Here is a 24,915-nt window from a genome sequence, read left to right as displayed (position 1 = left end):
ATGCAGTATTGACGATGCAACCCAGGGCCTCTTGTGTATTTTCCATCAACCGAGCTTCAAGCCCAGGCCCAAGGGGCTGCACTTCTTCCTCTGCAGTCAATCCACAAGTCTGCCCAGAAGTGGGGCAAGACTTACAGCCTGCTGCTGCTATTTCTCAGACCATGAATAATTATCACTTTGGAGGGGAGAAGGTGGCAAAAATTATCTTCCTTCTCCACCTGTCTCAGATATGCCTCACGTGCAGAGTGTAGAGCACTCACAGCTTCCAGACTCACACAGCATGCCCTGGGGGTGATGGGGCCCTGGCTGGCCTGGGCCACACAGAGGTAGCACAGGGTCTTAAAACCTTATCCTTCCTTGTCTGCAGGAGCTTGGGTGAGGAGGGCTGCCCACCCAGAACCTCTCCAGCTCTCAGAAGCAGGATGCTGATGGGCGAAGTTCTTTCTAGGGTCCTCTTATTCTTTTTAATTTGTAATTTATTTTATGCATGTGAATGTTTTGCCTGTCTGTATGTCTCTGCATGATGTACATACAGTTCGCAAGGAGGCCACAAAAGAGCATCGGATCTCCTGAGTTTCAGATGGTTGTGAGCAGCCATATGGGTGCTGTCAATCAAATCCTGGTCCTCTGAAAGAGCCTCTAGTGCTCTTTACCACTGAGCCAATTCTCCAGCACCCCATTAATCATCATCATCATCATCATCATCATCACCACCATCATCGTTTACGTATTTATTTCAGACAGGTTCTCACCATGTAGCCCTGGCAGGCTTGGAACTGCATCTGCTTCTAGAGTGTTGGGATTAAAGGCATGTGCTACCATACCTATTCCTTACAAGATTCTAAGAGAAGATGGCAAAACCTTTCCAATTCTGTTCCACTGGGCTCTACATGCTGAAAACAGCTGCTTAAAATGGCTCATGGGCAGGGTGCTAGCATTTACCTCTAGAATCTTCAGTCAGCTTTTCCCAAGCAGCTACTGTCCCTCCCACCTCCCCACCCTCACCCACCCCACACCCTCGGAGGGCGGGTTGCACAGGCCTGCATTCTCTGCTTCCCCTCTGCTGCTCCTTCTGCCTAACAGTAAGCCCCCAAACCCTCAGCCTAGGCTGAAGCCAGAAGCCACCTTTTGGTGCAGTGCCCCTGGTGTGGCGACCACCATCCACCACACTCAGGCTCTTGCTTGCTAAGCAATTACTGTGTACCAGGCATCACGTGGTGCAGACTCCACCCTCCACATGGAGTTCACCAGTAGACTCTCACATGAGGCATGTGACATCTCCGTGAATGGTCCCCACTTCCCAATCCAAGAAGCTTCCTGAGCCAGCTGCCCTCTTTGCGCTATCACGTGGCCTTTCCTCCGGGAAGCATTTTCCTGGCTAGTGGTGAGGCCCCGCCCATCCATCCCCCGACCCCGCCCCTTGCTCTGCCCAGGACACCAGCTCCCTTCTCTGGGCTGAAGTGATTGTTCAGAAAAAAATGTTTCTGGAAAAAGAGCTAAGGACACAGTGAGTGTCCTTAGAGAGGGAGCTGGAGCAAAATTACAGTTTTGAAGTAGCAATGAAAGTAATTTTAGGTTTGGGGTGGGGTCACTGCATCAATAGGATGGTTGTGAAGCACTCTGCTAGATGAATGTAGTAGTCCTACAAATGGTTGTCTTCGGGTGTTCTAACAACCACAGTCACAGCCTCCTCATTACTTATTTCTCTGGGTCCTATTCCTAGAGTGGGTCTAAAGCGGTGGTAGTATCTTTAAGGCTGGTGACCCTGGAAAATGTTACTCAGTGCACATTTGAGCCCACTGCACCACAGAGGGGCTCGTGCTAATTTGACAGATGAAATGGGATCCAAGCCAGTGCTGGAGTTCACCCTGGTAGCCCCAGATGAGGAATTTAAGGTCAGTTTGGACATCACAGCAAGCAAGGTCACTATTGCTGTGATGAAACACCATGACCAAAAGCAAGTTGGGGAAGAAAGGGGCTGTTCAGTTTATATTTCCACACCACTGTCCATCAGCAAAGGAAATCAGGGCAGGAACACTCAAGCAGGGCAGGAACCTGGAGGCAGGAGAACCAGGAGGCCGTGGAGGAGTGCTGCTTACAACCCGCCTCCTCATGGCTGGTTCAGCCTGCTTTCTTTTTCTTTTTTCTTTCTTTCTTTTCTTTCTTTCTTTTTTTCTCTTTAAGATTTATTTGTTTAAGCTGGGTGTGGTGGCGTATGCCTTTAATCCCAGCACTCAGGAGGCAGAGGCAGGCGGATCGCTATGAGTTCGAGGCCAGTCTGGTCTACAAAAGCAATCCAGGACAGCCAAGGCTACACAGAGAAACCCTGTCTCGAAAAACCAAAAACCAAAAACCAAAAGCCAAAAGCCAAAAGCCAAAAAAAAAAAAAAAAAAAAAAAAAAAGATTTGTTTATAGCTGGGCTGGTGGCTCAGGCCTTTAATCCCAGCACTTGGAAGGCAGAGGCAGGCGATCACTGTGAGTTCAAAGCCTGCCTGGTCTACAAACCAAGTCCAGGAGAACCAAAATATAAATCATCATCATCATCATCATCCTATAAAAAAAGTATTTATTTATTATATACACAATGTTCTGCCTGCATGTACATCTGCAGGCCAGAATAGGGCACCAGATCATATTATAAATGGTTATGAGCCACCATGTGGTTGCTGGGAATTGAACTCAGGACCTTTGGAAGAGCAGCCAGTGTTCTTAACCTCTGAGCGTCTCTCTAAACCTCAGCCTGCTTTCTTTTTTCTTTTTCTTTCTTTTTTTCTTTTTCAAAACAGGGTTTCTCTGTGTAGCCTTGGCTGTCCTAGACTCACTTTGTAGACCAGGCTGGCCTCGAACTCACAGCAATGTGCCAGCCTCTGCCTCCTGAGTGCCGGGACTAAAGGCGTGCACCACCACGCCTGGCCTTCCAGCCTGCTTTCTTACAGAGCCTAGGACCACCAGCTCAGGGATGGCATCACCCACAATGGGCTGGGCCCTCCTCCACCACTCACTAATTAAGATGCCCTATAGCTAGATCTTAAGGAGGCATTTTCTCACTTGCGGTTCCTCACTTTGAATTAACTCTAGCTTGTGTCAAGTTGACCTAAAACCCGTCAGCACACGCTTCCTGTTTACCAACTTCCTCTTACACTGTTTAGCATCTGTGTGGCACTTCTGGATTACTCATATTCCTTGCCCATTTTTTTTTCCTACCTGTCTTTCCTTAAAACTGGTTTTTATGAGCTGCTTGAGGCTGATAAGTAAGCACCCTGACCCACTGAGTCACCTACCTGGCACAAAACTGCAGTTAAAAGCTGGATATGGTGGTCCACACCTTTACTCCCAGGACTCAGGAAGCAGAGGCAGGTGTATCTCTGTGAGTTTGAGGCCAGGTTGATCTATAGTGAGTTTCAGGTCAGCCAGGGAGACAGTGATGCCATTTTAAGGAATGCTAATCCTTACAGTCACACCTTACGTGCTCAGCAGCTGTGTGTGGGTCAGTGCATGCTGTACTGCACAGTGCCCACATGGAGGGGTGCTGATGGGGACTGTATTCCAGCCACCATCAGAGGGGGGCAGTGCAGCACCAGCCTTTGCTCGGGCTCATTTGTGACCTTGAGGTCTCGACAAAACTGGCCCAACAGAGCCCCCTGCTGGCTACTGATGGATACAGTTTGTGCTTGGCTGTGGTGGCTCAGGCCTTTAATCTCAGCACTCGGGAGGCAGAGGCTCTGGAGCTCTGTCAGTCCAGCCTGGTCTACAAAGCTAGTCCAGGACAGTGAGAGCTACACAGAGAAACCTCGTCTCGAAAAACAAAACAAAACAAAACAAAACAAAATAATAATAAAATTTTTAAAAAAAAGGAAAAAAGAAAACGGGCTTTGAAGTCAAAGGACATATGGACAGCAGTATAAATGTCCCGCTCTAGTTCAATTTCAACAGTAAATTTCGTCGGGCCTTTTTAAGTGCTGGGGATTGAACCCAGGACCTTGCACATCTGGTGAGTGCTCTGCCACTGAGCACATTCCCAGACACTACCAGTTAAAAAAAAATTCCCTAGTGTATACTCATTATACAAAATCATGTTTCATTATGAAATTTCTGTCCGCGTATATCATGCGTTTGACGATGTTCACTTAGCATCCCCATTTCTGGTCTTGCTCCCATTCTACAAGGTTTACATTTAATTAAAAAGAATGTTTTGCCTGCATGTATGTCTGTATGAAGGATCCTGGAGTTATAGATAATTGTGAGCTGCCATGGAGTTGCTGGGAATCGAACCTGGGTGCTATGGAATTAACCACTGAGCCATCTCTCCAGAGCCCAGTTCTAAATATTTCAAAATATGTTTTACTCCTAGAGTTTCCAAGTAAATACACGTTCTTAGTGCCTTTCCCTCAGCCACGCTTTCTTGCTTATTCCTAGGGTGAGCAGAAAGGACCCGGGCAAGACTGTAGTGCTGCTCCCGTATTTACCTGGAGGTGGCGGTTGCAGGGTGTGCTGGGGGTGAGGGGGTGTGAGGGGGGGGGCAGAAGAGGACACTGGGTGCTCCAGTTTGAAGGTTACCATTTTGTTTCCAGCATCTCCTGGCCAGACTGTTCACCATGGCCAAGGGGATCTGAGGGCGCTCAGAGGACAGTACCTGTGCTAGCAAACACCTGGCCACACCTAAGAGCCTGCTGTCTAGGAATGGTAAAGTGTGACCTGGAGAGGCCAAGAGACATGACTAATTTTGACCAGGGTGCTTTAGGCCCTAAGGACAGGTAGTTATTTGTATGACTGAGTTTATAGTTCTTAATTTCAGGGGTCTTCAAACCTGGACGCCCAGCAAAATTGCCCCAAAAAACGTTAAAACACACATGCTTTCTTTCAGGACCCCATGCCTGTCTGGCGAGTGAGTCTGTCTTTGCCTGGGGTGGGACCCAAACTCACCTGCCCTCTCCACCTACCCATAAACAGACTGGGTCTTTGCTCAGTGAGAGGCACTCTTCTGAGGGCAGCCACTCAGGGCAGGAGGCTTCCTTCTCCTTCAGGGGCAGGGCAGTAGCTCTGGCTGAGTGACACAATGCCTCTCAGAGGAAGTGGTTTGCATCCCTCACTCATGACATCAGGGAACCCCAGCATTGATGACAGGCCCTCATTTGTTCTACCCCAGTGACCTGACTTTCAGGACAGCTCTTTGCCTCATGGTGAGCAGAGGACACACCTGCAAGGACAGAAATGGCCTCAAGTTTCAAAAGACCAGGGAGGAAGTGAGAAAGTCTGGAGCATGTGGAATTATTAAATAACTCCTCACAATTCTGAGCAGATTGAATTTACATTTTACTTAAAAAAGGGGGGGTGGGGTAGGAGGACATACACAGGAAGCGGGGAAGTGGGGACAATGATCTGAAACGGAGTTCTAGGATCTCCCCACCGTAATGGAGTCTGTGTCAGGCAGAATTTCTCCTGCTGGTTACAGTATCAGCAAGGCTGTAGGCAGGGAACTGCCCGACAGGAAAGGGAGTAAGGTGATCATATACAAGGTCAGTTCACAATACAGAGCATTTTCTTTTAAGTGATTTAACGCAGTCGCAGGAAAAAGTTAACAATACGAACACAAGAATAATCAAAGTTTTGTTTGTTATCCATATACAGCAACTAACTGCTTTACAAAAAAGCAAAATAATACAATATATCATCACATGTATTTACAATGTAGTAAATAGACTTTTCTGTCAAATTTTACACAAACTATTTACAGGTGAATATACCGCATTAAAAAAAATTGTGGCTGACACTAAGTGAATTTCTGTGTAAGTCCATTGCATAACATTAGTAAGACATGCCTCAATGTGCTGGGGGTTAATCTAGAAAGAAAGAAAGAAAGAAAGAAAGAAAGAAAAAAAACCAAAAAGAAAAAAGGAAAAAACAAAACAAAACAAAACAAAACCAAAAACCCCAGATCTGGAAAACAAAAGCCAAGTCTCCCACAGGAAACCTGCAACCCTAAAACCCACAGGAAGGACTGCTGGCTCACATCCCTAACCAGGTCGGTCACCCAAGGGTGGGGGCTATCTGCACTGCGGTGTCCAGGCTCCTGGGTCAGCAATGTGCTGTGTTCCCACCCTTGCGGCCAAGGAAGCTCAGGACAGGAGCACTGGCCAACAGACAGGTTACCACACCACAAACATGACGGAGTTAATGTTTTCCTCTTTTAAGTCAGGGGAACACAAATGGCAAACAAATCACAGAACTCACACCAAATTATGTAAAATGGGACATTACTCAGCAGACTTTCAGTTGCTCTCCTGTCACTGAAAGCAGTAGGACTGACAAAGAGCCTCCTTCGGGGGAGGGGCAGCTGGTGACACTTTAAGCTGCTTGGAAAGTTAGATTTTCCTCACCAGTTGGGAGTTCTGTACGTTAGATAAAACTGGACCTCTTCACAAGTATCCTGGGGTGTACTGGTCAGATGTATTCTCACATTCAGAGGTGGTTCCATTTAATCTTTCCAAGGGGAGCTCAAGTCAGGGGAGTTTAAGAACTCCGAGAACCTGGCCTCAGACAGAGCGCTAGCTGTACAAGTTTCCCTGTTTTCATGGGAGCTGTGAAGGCGCTGTAAGGCCCACCCCGTCAGATGCACCAGTCTCCAAAGAGGAACAAACGAGCAACAAATTCACAAAAGCACTGCTGTGAAGGAAGACAGGGCCTGGCAGCCTTGCATGGGGGCCTCCTGCTCCTTCTGAAGGCAGCAGGAACCTTGGCCCCTCAGCCTAAGTGGCTGCTCTCGCCTGTTACTCTAATGCAGCCTTTACAGCAGTTACACTGAGAGCTCAGGTTGCTGCGTCTGTCTTCGATGGTTCCCAGTGAGTCCATGGTAACATCACTACTAATACTAAGGGGCTTTCCTTTTGTTTTGGCAAATGTTCCTTACTTTTCCCGGGACTGTAAACAAATTAAAAAAAATTAAATTCTTGTTATTTCTGAGTATCAAAAGCAATTTTATTTACATTAACATGTTACACTGTTACTGTATGAGTAAGTGTGAAATGTGTTATATTATTAAAGTCAGAATACTTCAATGTACCATTATTTATTGACTCAGCTGTGGAGTTTAATTTACTGAGTGCACTAGTGAGCTAGCAGTCCAGGGACCCCGTGCCCCCCCCCCCCCCCGGCTTCTTTTTATCTCCCCCCAAAGCCATTATATTTTAATATACGAAGGGAACCTGGGAGTAGAGGGCTAATACCTTTTTAAAAATAAATAGAGCTCCATCTTAACTGAGAACACCCATGCACTGCTGTGCTAACTGAAGTCCCACTGTCTTGCACACTGCAGGTACCATGAAGCAGCTGGGCGTGCCCCACCTGGCAGGGCTGGGTCACACGGGTCCAGCCCTTCTGCACAGCAGCAATCCTAGAGGTCCCGTCCCCATACCACGCAGGCTGACCAGGCTTCACAGTGACTACATGTAATCCTATTAGATAGAATCCAAATGCTTTCCTAGAGATTCCTGATTTTATTTGGAGGAGAGGAGGAAGATTAAAAGATTTAAAAAATACATCTTATCAAAGAAATTTATGATAATATACAGCATATTCTGTTTCTTGGAAAATTATTTAACAAAATAAAAATCTCAGCTACCCTAAGTCACGTACCATTCCATTTTGCTAGGGAGCTAATGGAAACAGCTATGAAAATTACCTTGTGGAAACAAGTGTCAACACTCAGTCTGCTAATTACCCTGCTTAGAGTCACTTAGGAAAGAGGAGAAAGCAAGTGCAAAAACAAGTGTAGTTACTATACTTAGTATAGTCTTGGCATACAAAAAAAGAACAGAACACCTTCATATGTAAAGATTAAAAGATAATCAACAGGAAAAAAAAATTACCTAGTTTGGATGACCAAGTATGTATAAGGCCTCAGAACCGATAGCTTTAAGTCAGCAATGTTAAGATGTATGTGGTCATGCTTATTTTCCTGTAATTATTGCTAAGACTCAAATGTTAGTATTTCTTAAGAATCCATTACAAAATACTAGTTTATGCCCCTCCCCCAGTACCTGGCTTGTGGCTTTATGGTGTAAATTCACTGAGGCTTGACCTCTATGGTTCCTTCAACTTCATAAGGTAAAAAAAAGTCCACAGCTATAAGATTAAATACACCGAGGTTAAAATATTATTTCTCCCCCAAACTTGATAAGTGTGTAAATAAGACGACCACTTCACTCTGTAAGACAGGGGAACGAAGGCCGACTCCGTGCACAGCCCACAGCTGGCAGCGGCAGCAGCCCTGGAGGGTCCGTCCACTCCCACCATCCATGCTTTCAGTCCAGGCTGCTGACCTCCTGCTTTCTCTGCAGTTGTCAGAACAAGTGCTCATACCAGACACATGCCAAAGGAGAAGGAAAAACATCACAGAAAAGCAGCATTAAGTTTAGGCAATGCTTCCAAGAGTTGATCGTCTGGCAACATGGCAGACCGCTGGGTTCATAAGACACGAAGTGCAGCAGTGCAACGTGTGGGGCAGGGCCAGGTAAGGGGAGGGTCACTAGTGAGGAGCCCATGTTAGCTTGGTTTGAAGAGTGAAAGAAAGAAAGCTTCACACGATCTTCTTAATGCTATTACGTTTGAAACTGCCAGCACTTCTTTGCTTCTGCACTTGGCTTGCGGATCCATGGCGAGTTCGTCCACTGTTACAGTGGCCAGTGGTGGGGGAGAGTTCAACGTTCTCCTTGTCGATTCCTAAAAAGAAAGAGCAGCTGGTTACGCCTTCTCTCCTGCTGCGAGCTCTAGGACCACATCTCATTCCTTGTGCGTGAGATGCAGCCTGGTGAACGGTTCCAGCACATTACACGTTAACAGTGAACTGCTAGGACATTTATAAAGGCCTTGCCACATAGAGACCATTGCGCTTTGCTAAGCTGAACTGGCTGTCACTGCAGCAAAACAGCATCAGGGAAAAATAGAAGTTGCGAGAACAGCTAGCTAGAGGGGGACAGAGTGAAAGACTGGCCACCAGGGAAGCCTAGAGAGCACCTTCTAGTCATACCAGAAGTGTCCAGCAGAGGGCAGCTCTAGCCATGCATCTGTAAAGTTCACAGACAGCATTCCTCTTTCTGCATCTCCGTCACTTCAGAAAAGGCATGCACTTCTCATTTATCGGCCTCCATGCCTGTTCTGGAGGAATGAGACCATTTCCTGAAAAGCTGATCTACCACGTGGGCTCCGGGCTCGAACCTTCGCTACTTTTCAGCCATGGTAAGTCACCACACTATTCTCAACCTCAATCAAGCAGATGACCGACCGATCTTTCTGTCTTAAATAAATTTCATAAATAATGTAAAAGTGGTGTTTTCACAAAGGTAACAAGAACAGAGGGGAAACTTAAAAAGATCTTATCACAGTGGTGAAGGTACCAATGAAGACAGTACTGTCTGAAGGAGGCGGAGGAGGCAGTTTAGGCTGTTAACATAATGCTTCATGACCCCTGGCATGGATCTTGAGCACTGGCTGGTTGAATGCTTGAACAAATGACTGGGATAGGATCTGTCTGTGGAGCCCGGGCTGTCCTGGAACTTGGTATGTAGACCAGGCTGGCTTAGAACTCAGGGATCTTCCTACCTCTGCCTTCACAGTGCTGAAGTTAAAGGCATGCGCCAGCATATCGGGCCCCGAAACTTGATTTTGAGTGGGTTTGCTTCTAAAAAGTTCATTACAATGTAGACTGTGCTTTTTTGTGCTTTTGCGCCTGCTTCCCAAACAGCCATTGTGCTCATTTCTAGCAGCCCACTGACGGGAAGCACTCTGGTAGCTGCTATGAACTGTTCACAGGTACAGGAGGCCCAGCAAGGGAAAGACAGTCCATGTGCCAAAAGGACGGAACAAACACATGGGCTGGGTGGTAGGGAAACTTCTGTCCACACATTTTATCTGGCAGCACACTTATTCCACGTAGAACTTTAACCTTTTTGTTGTCGTTGTTTGTTTTGAGCTGGCTGTCCTGGACTCACTCTGTAGAGCAGACTGGCCTCTGAACTCACAGAGATCCACCCGCCTCTGCCTCCCGAGTGCTGGGATTACAGGCATGGGCCCAGCTGATAATCACTTTCAATAACTGTTGGTTTGAAACAAATGTTTTCACTTCTAAATGTGCTAGCTACAGCCCTACAGTTCACAGCCCTAGAGCATGCAGCCCTTGCCTGGCAATATGGAACGACACCATGCGCATCAGAAAGAAAACTATTCTCCCTGACATGAAACAAGTTGTCAGTGCATCTGACACCAGTGTATCCATTCTCTGGGATCTGGATGTGAGCCGTGCGTCCAAGTCCAGCACGTCCTCAACTGACGCTATTTCCTTACTAGGAATCTGTTGCTATATCTTAGTTTTTAATAAGAAGTTGGAAGGCAAAATAAGTATTATAGTGTAACTAGAATAAGTATTTTAGAGAGCACGGTATATGTACATAAAATTGTCAAAGGATAAATAAAAGGTAGATACTATAAACAAGTTTTGAGAGAGTCTTTAAAAAAATAAATGGACATGTTAAAAAAAGATTTATTTATTTACTTTTAGGTATATGTGTGCTCTATCTGCATGTACACCTGAATGCTAGAAGAGGACATCAGATCTCAGTATAAACAGTCATGAGCCACCATGTGGGTGCTGGGAATTGAACTCAGGACCTCTGGAAGAACAGACAGTGCTCTTAACCTCTGAGCCATCTCTCCAGGCCTGAGAGCTATTTTTTAAAAAGCAATAAAAATGTGTATTTACACCAATACAGAGAATCCTAGAAAAGCAGAGCTAGGTTAACAGAATGGGCCGTGCTCACTTAATTTTCTTCTGAAGTTTTGGCTGCAGACTTTTCCATCTCTCAGATGAAATCCAGAACTATCTGTGCGTGGCTGAGGGGCTGCCGACTGCTCACGTGGAGACAAGAACCCTGTGCTGGCACAGGCCTTATTTCAAATTTGAGAGAAAGGCCTGGCCTTGGGTTCTCCACTTATGCTCTGTGTTCTGTGTTCTCATATCCCTAAGGCACCAGGTCCTACTTCCCTCTTTCCTTCCATGGGTACAAAAGCAAAAATCCATGAAGTCAGAGAAACCAGAAGTCACCACCCAAAGCGTTTGTGTCCTAATCTGCTAGTGTAAACTCCCACAGCAGCTGTACTCAGATAGGCAGCCAGTTAAAAGCATGCAAGGCAGCAGACCACAGACACCCTCTGTGGGGGGTGCTAACAGCATGGTGCTTTAAGAGCTGTGCTGGCTCCAGATAAAGACAAGCTAAGACACCAGCAGGCATTTGGGCCACACTGTGAACTGACTGAGTTGGGAGAATTGCTAGTCTGTACTCTAGATGCTCACCTGCCCCCACTATGGCCTGAGTTCCTTGAAGGCAGCTGTCAGAACGTGCTTATTTTGACACTACTGAGCTATAGCTCCTGCCTGGAAAACAACAAACAAACAACAAAACACTGAAGGAAATATACTGAGTAATCTGTCCAAAGTGGCGAGAGTGAGAACTCAAGCTTCATCACTTGTGCAGGAGTCTGACTGGGCTCCACACTACCTTGCTCAGCTTCCTACAAACAGCAAAGCAAACCTGTCACAAAACTCTTCTCCACATGAGCTGGCAACTGTGTTGAAGGACCAAAGCTTAGGACTTGCTTGTTGTGCACAGAATGAATGTAGGGCTGCATGTGTGTGCATAGCTCTCTACCACCCAGCCATAAGTTCAGCCTGAAGTCTCAGTGTGGTTTTTTTTTTCTTCCCCTGAGACAGGTGTCTCTGTAAAGCCTTGGCTGTCTGGACTCGCTCTGTAGACCAGGCTGGCCTTGAACTCACAGCAATCCACCTGCCTCTGCCTCCCAACTGCTGGGATTAAAGGCGAGTGGCACCATGCCTGGCTAAAGTCTGAGTCTTAATTGGATCAGAACTCATGCTAGCTCTATAGTAAGAATAAACTATCTGGATGCGAAAGATTGTAGGTATAATCTTTTGTGTACTGTATGGATTCTTCACCTGTCAATAAACAACTGATTGGCCTAGAGCTGAGGCAGGAAGCAGGAGGGAGCAGTTCCAGTAGAGAGTGAAATCAGGATGGAATGAAGCATGCAGAGGTTTCTCCCAGGGACACTGAGGAGGACAAGATGTATGAAACCTTGAAACCTGAGCAGAGGTAACAGGCCACTATTGAGAATAAAATAAACGGAGTAGCTACCAGCTATGAGCAGGTCAGGGAGCATGCCTAGCAATACTGCCTTAGGCTTTTGTAAACTTACTTATGTCTCAGAGTTGGTATTTCTGGGAACAAGTGTGTGGGTGAAAAAAATGGGGTACAGAAAACACCCTTCAACAGAAGCTAGAACCAAGGGTAGCTGCTTGTACTCTACTAAGCTAGCTACCCATCAACCCTCGGCTGCTGCTCCATTTGAGGGTTAAGGACAACACATTGCCTAGTTTACACGGTGCTAGGAGAGCTGGGTAACAATCCATGTGAAGGACTTTTCTGACTTGCACAGTTAAAATAATTACTTAGAAAAAACAAACTAAGCTGTTTCTAATACCTGGAATGGAAGATATTAAGTAATAAGCAAGTAAAGTTTTAAGGAAAAATGTATAGGACTTGAATTTAATGTTGGAATTTGTAAAATTACTAAAGCTAATGTAGAGAAACACAAAGCATTTGAAAAAGAAGCTAAGTGTGGGAGCTACGGCTGGTGTTTCTGATGTAGTAGGTGTATCCATGGAGATCTGTGCCAAGTGCACACTTAGGAATACTTCTGTGAGCTGGCTATGCAGACGTAGAACTGCAGGGATTTTAAGAAGGCACGGGCTCTCCCTAACGCTGGCACTTCTTTTCACGTGAGAGCTCTTCTTTCTGTGCAGCAATACAAAGATGACATGAAATGAACAGGCCCTTCCTAAACCAGGCAGGATGGGCCAGCCACATTTCTTTCTAGTCCTTACAGCTAGTTAAAACACGAGTGACAAAATGTACAGTCAGTTTTATGATGGGGTTGGGGGTGGGAGAAACAATCATTTTCTAAGCTAAAAAACTCTTCCTCGGGCTGGAGAGATGGCTCAGCGCTTAAGAGCACTGACTGTTCTTCCAGAGGTCATGAGTTCAATTCCCAGCAACCACATGGTGGCTCACCACCATCTATGATGTGATCTGATACCCTCTTCTGGCCTGCAGGTGTACATGCAGGCAGAGCACTATATACATAATAATAAATAAATAAAACTTTAAAAACAAAACAAAACCAAAAAAAAAAAAAAAAAAACAAAAAAAAACCCAAAAAACCTCTTCCTCAAAGCCCACGGCCTGCTTCTCTGCTGATGTCCTCTGAGTTTTTGGTTAACCAGTTCCAAGGCCAGGACAGCAGCCTAAGGCACAGGGCAGGTAGAAGTGGCAGTTTAACCAAATAGGCCACACTGGCCATATAATTCTGTAAGGTACAGCTTTCCAAGTTCCTACAGTCTTAGCAACACTGTGTTTCCAGGGACTGGGGCTAGGAGAGTTTCATGCTGGGGCTCGAGGGAGAGGCTCTCTGAAAACCGCTGGCTTAGAGTGTAACAGAGTCGCTTCAGGGGGAACGAGGAAAAGACAAAGGGGTGTCCAGAAGAGTGGAAAGCATTAGACACTGGAGACTTAATACAAAAGCCCTAGGGCCATATAGCACTGAGCTCCCTTCCCAACCTCTATTTGGACCTTCCTTTCTAATGTACTCACTCTCTGATATCTAAAGAGGATGTAGGTGGAGTACATGGAATAAAACAGATACAAAGATTCAACAGATGGCCAGGAGCACGCCTTTCATCCCAGCACTCAGGAGGCACAGGCAGGTGGATCTCTGTGAGTTCAAAGCCACCCTGGTCTAACTAGGGATTCCCAGGCCAGCCAGGGCTACTTACTGAGACCCTGCTCAACCTCCCTCCTGCAATGTGACTTTCATAAAAGCTTATTTAGTCATCAACTGGGAGAGTTACCCACGGTCTGGGCTAAAGCAAGGGAGTCTGAAAGACTGCAACACAAGTCAGGAGCTCAGATCCAGCCCAGTGTGCATAAGAACCACCACGCTCCCAGGAGGCTCAAGGACCTATACCTCTAAAACTCGGATGATGCTGATGCTGGTGTCCTAGAGAACAGGTGATGGAGCAAACACACTGGCTACATGGGGAAAGAAGCTGGGCAGTAAACTGAGAGCTGAGAAGTAAAAGGATCACCCTATTGATAAGTAAATTCAGAAAGAAGTTTAAGAATTAAATAATTGTTTTATAAAATGGTTTAATAATGTGGATTGGCTAAATTGTACCTGCTTGCTTCTTTAGAATCTTCAAAACTACCACATAAATGTAAATGTTCGTGCAATGCTGGGGCAACTATCTATGGAGATTCTATTTATCGATCTTGAGCATCAGAGGTTAGATACGGTGTGCTTTGTATAAAGAAAATGCATGCTAACACCTAGCATTTACACAAGCTATACACACCACTTCTATACATGTTATAGGCTAACATGTATCATGCATGACCTTTTCAGTTAACAAAACCTAGGCAACTTTAAAAATAATTTTTAAGCATTTTAACTAACTTAGAAGGAATCCTGATGTACATAGAGAATTCTAGGCCAGGTAGGGTTATATAGTAAGAAACTTTCAAAATATAAGTAAGAAAAATAAATAATAACTAAAATCCAGTTTCACTGGTTGGCTTTTGCCATGTGATCTTACAGTGACTCTACAGTAAGGATTATAATGATGGGCTTTGAGATTTCTTTTTCCTCTGCGTGTGCGCACACTTCTATGAAACAGTGTCTCACTAGCTGGAACTCACCAGGTGGGCTAGGGCAGCTGGGTAGTCAGCCTAGATATTTTTATGCCTCAGTCTCCTGGGTGCTGGAATTGTAAGCATGTGTCACTACAAGCACCTTTTAAAAGTGTGGTACTGAACTCAGGTCCTTAAGCTATGAAGGGAGGCATTCTACTAACCTAGTTATCTCTGCAGCTCCAAGGTGTTATTTTTCTTGTAAGGACCTTTTTTGACTGGTTGTTTATCTAACCCAGATCTTTAGGCTGGCCAGCAGCCAATGGATGGCTGACCTGTTGCCACCAGCACTAAAGTAGGGTGACTATCAGACTTTGTGTGTGTGTATGCTGCACTGGACATCTTAGCGTAGCTGATTAAAAAAAAAAAACACCAAAACTACAGTTCTGTTCACGGATAGGTAATGTATCTTAGTCTGGATACTAAACATCACTACACACTTCCCTCTCCTCTACACAACTTGTTGGAAAGCAGACAGCTCTGAACAGTAACAACATTCAGTTATATAGTAAAGAAATGTAAAGTGAACCTCACGAGGAAAAAAGGAGCAAAATCTGCTGTAGTCTGGCCGCAAGGGCATTCCTAATGTTGGTATCGTAGTTTCATTGCTCAAAGTCACATAAAGATCATATTTACTGACCTGGGGAATGCTGGGAAGTTGCAAGTGAGGTCATGGAATTAGAGAGGTTAAGGTTGGCAGTGATACTAAGCTGGCTCTGCAGTGCAGGAGGGTAAGGAGATGTGGGTGTCAGGAGGGACTCCTCACTGGTTTCTTCATCAATTCCAGGCAAGTACGTGTCAATCAAGGCATCAAGAAACTTAACAATAAGCTCAGCATAGTCTGGGATTTGTGTTTGCTGTAATGGAAAATAGGACATTATTTTAGGTCCATTAAAAAATAATCCCTCTGAAGCCAAGAAAGGTTAACTTGATATCTGGGGCTTAGTTGACTGTTTTCCTTTCTTCCTTTGTATTCTAGATCATTAAAAAGGGGTCTGGAGCAGTATTTAGAGACAACTATGGAACTCACAGCTTGGAGTTTTATGTAGCATCTCCTAAAAGCTTCCAGATGAACCTGCAGTTTCTGAAAGCCATGCCCAGACAGAGGAATTGAATGCTTAGACACTGCAGTCCTCAGTAATGATGTCTAGCCACTTTCCCTAAGCAGAGACGTGAGCAGCGCATCAGCATCCCAGCCATTCCTCAGACCCCACCCACAAGTCACAGAGGCCTCAGCAGTGACAACCATTCACCTGGAAACGCTCCTGCATGGCCCACTTCTGTGACTTAAGGCCATCTTTATAATGACAACCTGTGCATGTCAGTAAATATTACAAAGTAAACTAAATCCAACTTTTAGAACTGGAACCCCCTGTATCTAGGATACTGTGTGTTGGGGGAGGTGAGGGGTGGGGCAGAAGCCCTGCCTTCAAGGAACTTCAATTATTTTAAGAGACCACCTACAAAAAATTAAATACAAATTCATGTAGCACACCAACAAATGTTAGTCAAAGAAAATGAACAGCGAAGAACACACCTAATATAATAGATGTAAAAATGTATCCCTGAGGTAGATCATAACATGCATCATGCTCTTTGCTAGCCACGAGACAGGTATGTGAGTTATCACCACATGTACAGAGGTCTACAGGCAGTCAAGTTTTATAGAGGCTTATCATACCCTTCTGAGAAGTCAAGCCTAATTGAAAATAAAAATTAATATATCAACATATTTCCTCTTTGGAAAAAAATCTTTCTAAAACAGTATGTTTCTTTTGAGAGGTTGCTTTGGTTTAAGGATAGTGTGTGTTCTCAAGCAGGCTTATGAATATAGTTGAAGATTCTGGCTTATCTAAAATTAGAGGAAAATATTTTTTTCTTACCTTTGAAAAGGGTCCTGCAAACCGCCATAAGCCATTAAAACCAAAACCTGCAAAACATCAAATGCTACTCTTACAACAAGCAAGGCAGCTTTAAAAAGTAATGAAAATTAAGCCGCATAGCAGCCTACTGATGAAATCTATGCATATATATATATAAGACATTTTAAAATGAGTGTCAAAGATGACTAAAATAGAGTTGGCATTTTAGTAAAGTGGTCAAGCAGTTATCACATTGAAGATGGCGTGGAGCAAGGGAGCATGAGCGAGCCTGTCCCTCAGTGAGAAGGCTGCAGCAGAGCGCACGGCAGGCCCACCAAGCACCCTCCTCTATACTTAGTTACTTTGCAGGTAAGATGTTTGGTACTGTGGAGGGGATTCCTCATGGTACACCACACTCTGCACGATTCCATGGATTGGATTTAACAAATTTGGATCTTGGCACAAGGACAAGAGGGTATTGATCTTAGAGTCCAACAAATTGTGCCTAAAAAAAAGTAAACAGAGGAACATTAGCTAAAAATATTCATTGGAAAGTAAATATATATTCCCTAGAACAATGTGGCATAATTGGAGACAAGTGCTTTTAACTTTCTGGTGCATGTCTAAATTATCTAGCGAATGAATGTGTGTGTGTGTTGTGCTGCCTTTCATTTTAAGTTATCTGGGAAAACACAATACAAGCAAATAACTAGTAGCTATAACACAATTGTGTCCAAGTATACAAGGAGAGCGTTTTCAAGATGGGCTTGTTCTTTTGCCAGTTAGCACACATTCTGTACCCTGTATCTCCACGGCTGCCTCTGCAATTAGAGGGTTAGAATAACATTTAATATTAACCAGTGCCAAATCAGAAAAACAAAATTAGTTTGGAAGTGCTAGAATATGGATTCTTACAAAGAAATAATTTCTAAATCAGCTGCAATCTATTAATAAAAATTATTTTAAAAAGCAACACCTAATGTGAAATTCAGAAACTTTAAAATGAGGTTAAACAGCAACAATGTTGGACACTGGATAAGCTGCACTGATGCACTCATGGTTATAAACTGAAGTGTAAATACAGCATCTGTAGTTGTTTGATGTAGTTAATAATTTGTTTCAGGATGCCCAACACTAGGCCCACTCTACTTCCCTTTCAGAGGCATGGGATTCTCCCAGAATTTATCTCAGCAACCAAACCATTACCACTGACTTTTACATGTAAACCATACATCTAGCAGTCCTCCTTAGGGACCTACCCTAGTCAACATTCAATCCATTACTGACTTCTGTGATTCTTACCTCCTAACTGCAATTTCAATTCTACCTCTCCTTATGTTTCAGATGCCTGCCTGCTGGAAAAGTCTCAATAGAATTTTCTTGCATCTACTCTCTCTCTTCCAATTCATTCTCAACATAACAGCTAGAGTGTATAGCAACTCACTACCAATTAAAGATCTCCCAACAGCTCTGCACTGTGCAAAGGGATATATCACTGTAACAACAGCACACACAAGGCCTCAGCCAAACCTATGCCCTAGATCCACCCTTCACCCGGAGCTCCTTACTGTTCAGCTTTCTACACAAAGCTCCTTTTGAAGTTTCTTTACTTTGCCAACAACTGTTTATCATGTCAGTGACATATCCAGGAAGAACTCTCAACGGTCTCCATCAAAGCGGTGTGTGAAGCCTTTTCTTGATTGCTAACTGATGTAGGAGGGCACAGCCTACTGTGGTTTGTGCCAGGCCTGGGCAGGAGGGCCTGAGCTGTATAAGAAAGGTAGCTGAGCAGAGCCAGATGAGCAAGCCAGGATGCAGGATTCTACCATGGTCTCTGCTTTAGTTTCTGTCTTGTTTCCCCTCTCAATGATTGGATTCTAATCCATGAGGTGAACTAACTTTTCTTCCCCAAGTTGCTCTTCTTTTCTTTTTAAAAAACTTTATCTTGGGGCTGGAGAGATGGCTCAGCAGTTAAGAAACACTGACTGCACTTCCAGAGGCCCTGAGTTCAATTCCCAGCAACCACATGGTGCCTCACAGTCATATATAATGTGATCTAATATGCACTGTATAAATAAATAAATAATTTTTAAAAATCTTTATTTTATGTGTATGAGAGTTTTGCCTACATGCGTATGTCTGTGTGCTACATGCGTGCCTGGTGTCACAGAGGCCAGAAGAGGGCATCAAATCCCCTGGCACTGGAGTTCCAGGAAGTCACCGTGTGTGCTGAGAGCTGACCCAGATCCTCTAGAAGAGCAGACATGCTTTTAACTGCTCAGCTATTCCTCCAGTCCCTTTCCCAAGCTGCTGTGGTCAGTGTTTTATCACAGCAACAGAAATCAAACTAAAGCAAATGCTTTGACGTTAAAACACCAAGAGTAAAGCCAGCCTCCTAGAGATAAGGGTCAGTTTGTTTTGAGGGTGTGTGTGTCTGTTTTCACTCAGCTATGAATAAGTACAGAAATTCTACTAAAGAGGAAAGCAAGGTCTAGCAAGACGGCTCAGTGGGTAAAGGTGACTGATGTTAGTATAATGATCTGAGTTTCATCTCCGGGACCAACACAGTGGTAGAAAAGCACTGACTCCCGAAAGTCGTCCTCTGACCTTTACACGATAGTAGACATGCATGTGTGCACTAAAATAAATAAAACGTTTAAAAGAAAAGATTTAGACACGCCCGCTCCTGCCACCCCAATTGGGAAAACCAACTATGTAGGCTGGTTTAAATACAGCAATCTATCAATTTGCTCTTGAGAAAACTGTATAGTACTCATGACGCTAACCCACTAAAGTAAATCAGTAACATTAGAGAAAAGAGACCTTTGTAATATAGATAGGCCTGATGTAGCTTTAGCTATTATTAATTATGGATTTTAGAAGAGATTTTTACTTTTCTTCTGTTATGTGTATGCATGTGTGTTTGCTTGTGTGGGTATATGAATGTGTGTTCAGTGTCCACTGAGGCCAGAACAGAGTGCTGGGAATGGAACTCAGGTCCTCGGCACACCGTACAAGCTCGCAACTGCTGAGCTGTCAGCCTCACAATTAGGGGTTTTGTTTTGGGTGCTGGGGATCAAAGCTGGGCCCTCCTGCACACTAGGCCTGTGCTCCTCTACAGAGCTACAGTCCAAACCCTAAAGCCACTAGATACCTGTCCCAGGGGTAAAAATGCTAACTCTGTTCCCTACTCTCTGTAGATAGTGGGCATCACTGAGAAATATATTTCTTATATTTTTACAGCGCACCTGACATAAAGACAGATACAGAGGCAATTTATAAACAACAGGAGATACTCACACGACAGGAAACACTTTGGGAAACACAACACTGGCCTCTGCTAGGTATTCATAAAGAATCCGTTGATCAAATTCATCTGTAGTATATTTTACCAGTGTAGCCTGCCAAGAAGCAAAAAAAAGTAAACATCTTTATGTTGTGGCTGAATTTTTCTATTTTGTTGAAGTGAAAACATCTTCCTTTGATGATTGTAATTTTTAAAAATTAAAACTAAAATTTTATTTTATGTGCATAGGTGTGAGGGTGTCAGACAGTTGTATGCTGCCACATAAGTGCTGGAAATTGAACCCGGGCCCTCTGGAAGAGCAGCCAGTGCTCTTAACCACTCAGCTATCTCTCCAGCCCCCATGTTTGTAATATTTAAGGGCCTGCTAAAGAGCAGACTGAAATAAAAATTTCAGGGGGGGAAAAAACCTCAAAAAGGGAAAATCCTTCCAGGGTTAGTGGTGCACACCTTGAATCCCAGCACTTGGGAGGCAGAAGCAGGTAGATCTCTGGGAGTTCAAGGCCAGCCTGGTCTAAATAGTGAGTTCTAGGACAGCCAGAGCTACATAATGAAACCTTGCCTCGGAAATGAATGAATGAATGAATGAATGAATGAATAGGGTGGGGGTGGGGGGTCCTTACCAGAACAGTGAGAAGCAGTGCTTGTATCTTTGGGTCAGTAAGTACTTCTTCATCCAAAAGAACATTTGACTCAGACACTGAGACTTTCCGTAAATGTGGGTGCTGCTGTGAGGAGGAAATCCTTTGGGTTTCTGCAGTAGGATATGGAGTAGCCACATTAGCAGAGGATCTACACTTTACACAACGTATTTCAATGTCACACCTTAAATTCAACAGTTCTTTAAACAGACATCTTAATTGTCAATATGACTATCATACAGTTACTCTAACAGTCAGCTAGTGAGCTGCAGTGCTGTATTATCATACATACACATATACAGTAACTATTTATTGTTTATTTATAGTTATATATTTGGAGGCATGGGCCCACTATGTAGCTCTGGCTGGCCTGGAACTGCCTATGTAGACCAGGCTGGCCTTGAAGTCGTGGAGATCTTCCTGCCTGTCCTCCACGCGTAGCCCAGATTTGTAGTTCTCCTGCCTCTGCCCCTTCAGCACATTCCACTGGCAGGTGCAACTGGCCAGTTACTTTCATTGCCAACTTAAGGGCCAGAGAGAGCTGAACAAGAGTGCATGCTTTCGTACTGTCCCCTGAGGGTCACAGGGCCTGGATGCAGCAGTGCGCCTTCACTGTGCTCGGCACCGGTTGCCACCATCTAGATTACTTATCAGCTTTCTTCCTCACCCATTTCATAATCAGTTTCTGCCACTCTTCTCATTTTGGGGGGTGTTGTGATCCCTGATTCCATTTCTTGTCTTTTAGGAGCCTTTGTGTCTGATATCAAATGATCAAAACTTTTTCTTGTTCCTATAAACAAAAGTTACAGAATAAGAAAGTCCATTAGCTACAGTGTCTATAGACAGCCTTAATCTAATTATTCAAGCTTTCACTTAAGGGCGTGAAGCAAGCTGAGACCTCCCTGATGCAGAGTTTCTCGGCATCACTCTCTATTCCCCCTTCAAGGGGTCTGTCCCATAGTTCGCCAGGAGAGGAGATCATTTCTGGCCTAAAAGGAACTTCAGATTATATTCACTATCCTGAGAATAAACTAGGCTCCACCAACAAGAACAGGTATTGGTAACAAATATAAGAAGTACATTTTGTTAGTGACGACAAGTATAGAGAAACCTGAACAGCCCCTTCAAGTAAGGAGACTGAACTGACGTCAAGAAATTGTCACTAACAGATGAACAATTACCAAACACAGGTAAAGTTTAAAGTTTGATTTTAATTGTTCAAGATATGCCTGCCCAGAAGTACTACGAATCAGATACACAAAAAGACACTTCAAAAGTGCAGCAAGTAGTCCAGGCTCAGACTCGCCTTGACTGCCCCAATCATGTGTACTGGTATTTAAATGTCTTTCTTATTTAAGGAAAAGTATTTATGACAAATAATGTGGAATTTCTCTATCTTTGCTCTTTACACTCAGAGAAGGTCTCTTCTTGGAGCAGTTCTATAAAACTACCTGGGGCTGAGTTTGTAGCTCAGTGGTAGAGTACTTGGTACCAAGTGCAAGGACCTCAGTTTAACGCTCAGAAACACACACACATGCAGGCATGCACAAGCGCATGTGGGAAAAGGAGGAAGTCTGAAATGCATACCTTAAATGAACTCATTCTTAAAGCCAGAACTGAAGCCAATATTATGATGATAATTGACCAATACAGTGCTCTGCCGAACTCATGCCTAAGACTAATAATCACACATCACAAGAGACCTAGGAGAATTTACCCCCATCTCTTTCTCTCATGGACATGGCAGAGGCTGAGTGGTTAGCCTGAGGCCACATTGCTAAGGGCCCTGGATTGACCAGGCTGAAAGCTCCAGCGTCCTGACATCCATTGGTGCTTTCTCCAGTGCTTGGCATCAGGCTGCCTGCCATTCCATTGACTGTGTCCCGCCTTGTCCTTTCTTCTTTGTGCTAGCTCCTGGGTGACTTCCTTCTCTTCCCACAGCTCAATCATCTAACTCTTCAAATATCTTATCAGTTTGCTTGTTTGTTTTTTGAGACAGAGTCCCTCTATTATGTAGCTCCAACTGTCTTTGAAAATGCTATGTAGACCATGCTGGCCTCGAACTCACAGAGATCTCACGTATCAGTTCTTTAAGATGAACACACCGCAAAGCCTTTCTTTCAGCCTTGAAACATATGGTGTTCATCGCTGCTCTCCACAGTTGTCCTATGTGCATTAGCACAGCAGCTCTCAGGCTCCTTAGTACCCACCAGTCTCTGGTGGCCATTTTGTCCTTAACACTTATGAGAGTCACATTTTACATCTTCCATACTAGAGTGACATCATGTAACGCTTGTTTTTGTGCCTGGCTTACTCAACACAGTAAGCTCTAATTCTCTCCGTGCTGCCACAAGTTACCAGATTTCATTTTTATGGCTATTATTTCTAGATCTGTAAAGCAATGCTTTTGTTATCTATTCATAAGCAGACAGACATTGACCTTCTTTCCACTTTTTGGCTTCTGTAAAGAGTCCTGCAATCCACATAGAATGCAGCTCTCTCGTCAACACCCTGGTTTGATTTCTTTCAGATATATACTTAGTAGTAGAAAATGATAGCTCTAGCCCAGCCAGAGAAGTGCTATTTAACTTTTATTGATCAGCAGGGTCCACTATGTAGCCTGGGCTAGCTTGAAACACATTATGGGGCCTAGGCTGGCCTTTAACTTGTACCTCTCCTACCTCTGCCTCATGAGGACCAAGGCAGCACACTCAGGCCAGTTTTTGAAGCCAGAAACCTATGACATCTTTTACAGTCTTCTCTCTTCTCTCTTCAGTCTTCTCTGGCTCAAAGATTCATCACTCTTTGCTGTTCACTCTCTTTTGAAAATATACCTCACACAGAGGACCTGCCTTAGTGTGCACTGACACTGTTTCCCCCGACCCCTTAGATTGCTGAATGGATCTTAGAAATGGTCCTCGTGGCCTTTAATCCCAGCACTTGGAAAGCAGAGGCAGATGGATCTCTGTGGGTTCGAGGCCAGCCTGGTCTACAAAGTGAGTTCAGCACAGCCACGGCTACACAGAGAGACCTATTTCAATAAATAAATAAAGAAAAGAAAAGAAAAAGAAAAAGAAAGAAAAGTAAAAGAACTTTCTTCATACTGCTGTCAGGAAATTGTGCCAAAAAATAAAAACTGCATCTTGTTCCTTTTTAAATTAAGATCTCTGTTGAATGTATGATATGATAAATCTCTTTTTCATGGCAGTCTTTGTTGTTATAGTTTGAGGTCAGCATCTCTGTACATAGTACTGGTTGTCTTGGAACTCACTGTGTAGACCAGGCTAGCCTCACAGAGATGCACCTGCCTCTGCCTCCAAATGCTGGGATTAAGGCTGAGCTATCATGGCCAGCCACGGCAGAGTCCTTCTCCAGCCTTACTTCCCACACAGTTTTCCCATGATGCTCTGCTCTCCTGCCAGTTGCTCTCCCACCACACTTCCTCTCTTGAATGCGTACCCTTCTTTATTCTGTGTCTACCTGGTTAGAGTGTATTAAACCTTTTAAAACTAATTTATTTTATGTGCATTGGTGTGAGGGTGTCAGATCCCCTAGCACTAGAGTTAAAGACAGTTGTGAGCTGTCATGTAGGTGCTGGGAACTGAATCTGGGTTTTCTGGGAAAGCAGCTCTTAACCACTGAGCCATCTCTCCAGTCCTCTCATATATTAAGTCTTTATGATCTGGCTCAAATATCACCTCTTAATTTCCTAGGAGCTTCAGTTGCTTTAAAACATTACTGCTTTAATGCCACCTGACATGTACTGCTGTCATCTGCTGATTTTCAGTCACAACCACAAAAGGATAATCCATTCTTTGAAGGGCAGAGACCCTGTCTTTGATACCTCAAACACAGTTTGAAGGAATTCAATACCGTATTTTCTCTGAGGTTAATTTTTCATGTACAACTTCCTTGGCATAAAAATCCATCATTACAAAACACAAAGTAACCAGGAAACTCCCGGCATTACTGATGACAAAGGATTAACAGAAGGAAGCTCAAGTAGAGGGAAGGTGACAGACTGTAACAATGGCTGGCATTTGTCACTTCTCCTTTCAACATTTACTGGAAGGCTATTTGTGTTACAGTTCATTGTCTGCTCACTAATTTTCATGTGAACACAAACATTTTCACAATACTATCTCAAGATACTAAGTATATTTGCATGGGTAACTGAAATCCACATTCATATTTTTGATCACTGATTATACACTAGTGTGTATCTGACTAACAATGAAAATGGCAGGCAATGAAAGGCAAGCACCGTCTCACACTTGCTCTGTGGATCACTGAATGT

The 24,915-nt window shown here is 44.1% G+C and overlaps 1 protein-coding gene across 8 annotated transcripts in view; it reads right to left on the bottom strand.

The window, feature by feature from the left end:
* Window positions 1-5,296: 5,296 nt before the first annotated feature.
* The window catches only part of NF1 (neurofibromin 1), a 250,177-nt gene continuing 230,558 nt past the window's right edge, over window positions 5,297-24,915 (bottom strand). For 7 of the 8 annotated variants that reach the window (XM_084750408.1, XM_084750412.1, XM_084750409.1 and 4 more), the window contains 7 exons: window positions 21,286-21,408; window positions 20,601-20,731; window positions 19,974-20,074; window positions 17,036-17,178; window positions 16,695-16,741; window positions 15,452-15,668; window positions 5,297-8,719 (listed from right to left, as the gene is read on the bottom strand). In XM_084750408.1, coding sequence (XP_084606534.1) covers window positions 8,577-8,719; window positions 15,452-15,668; window positions 16,695-16,741; window positions 17,036-17,178; window positions 19,974-20,074; window positions 20,601-20,731; window positions 21,286-21,408 — 905 coding nt within the window. In that variant the 3' untranslated portion in view covers window positions 5,297-8,576. The remainder of the gene's footprint in view (window positions 8,720-15,451; window positions 15,669-16,694; window positions 16,742-17,035; window positions 17,179-19,973; window positions 20,075-20,600; window positions 20,732-21,285; window positions 21,409-24,915) is intronic. The other variant, XM_084750415.1, reaches the window with a different exon arrangement.

Source organism: Acomys minous (assembly GCF_964271855.1).
Source record: "Acomys minous genome assembly, chromosome: 12".
NCBI lineage: Eukaryota > Metazoa > Chordata > Mammalia > Rodentia > Muridae > Acomys > Acomys minous.
Note: the sequence above shows the minus strand (reverse complement) of the source record. Positions and strands in the feature narration are given on the sequence as shown.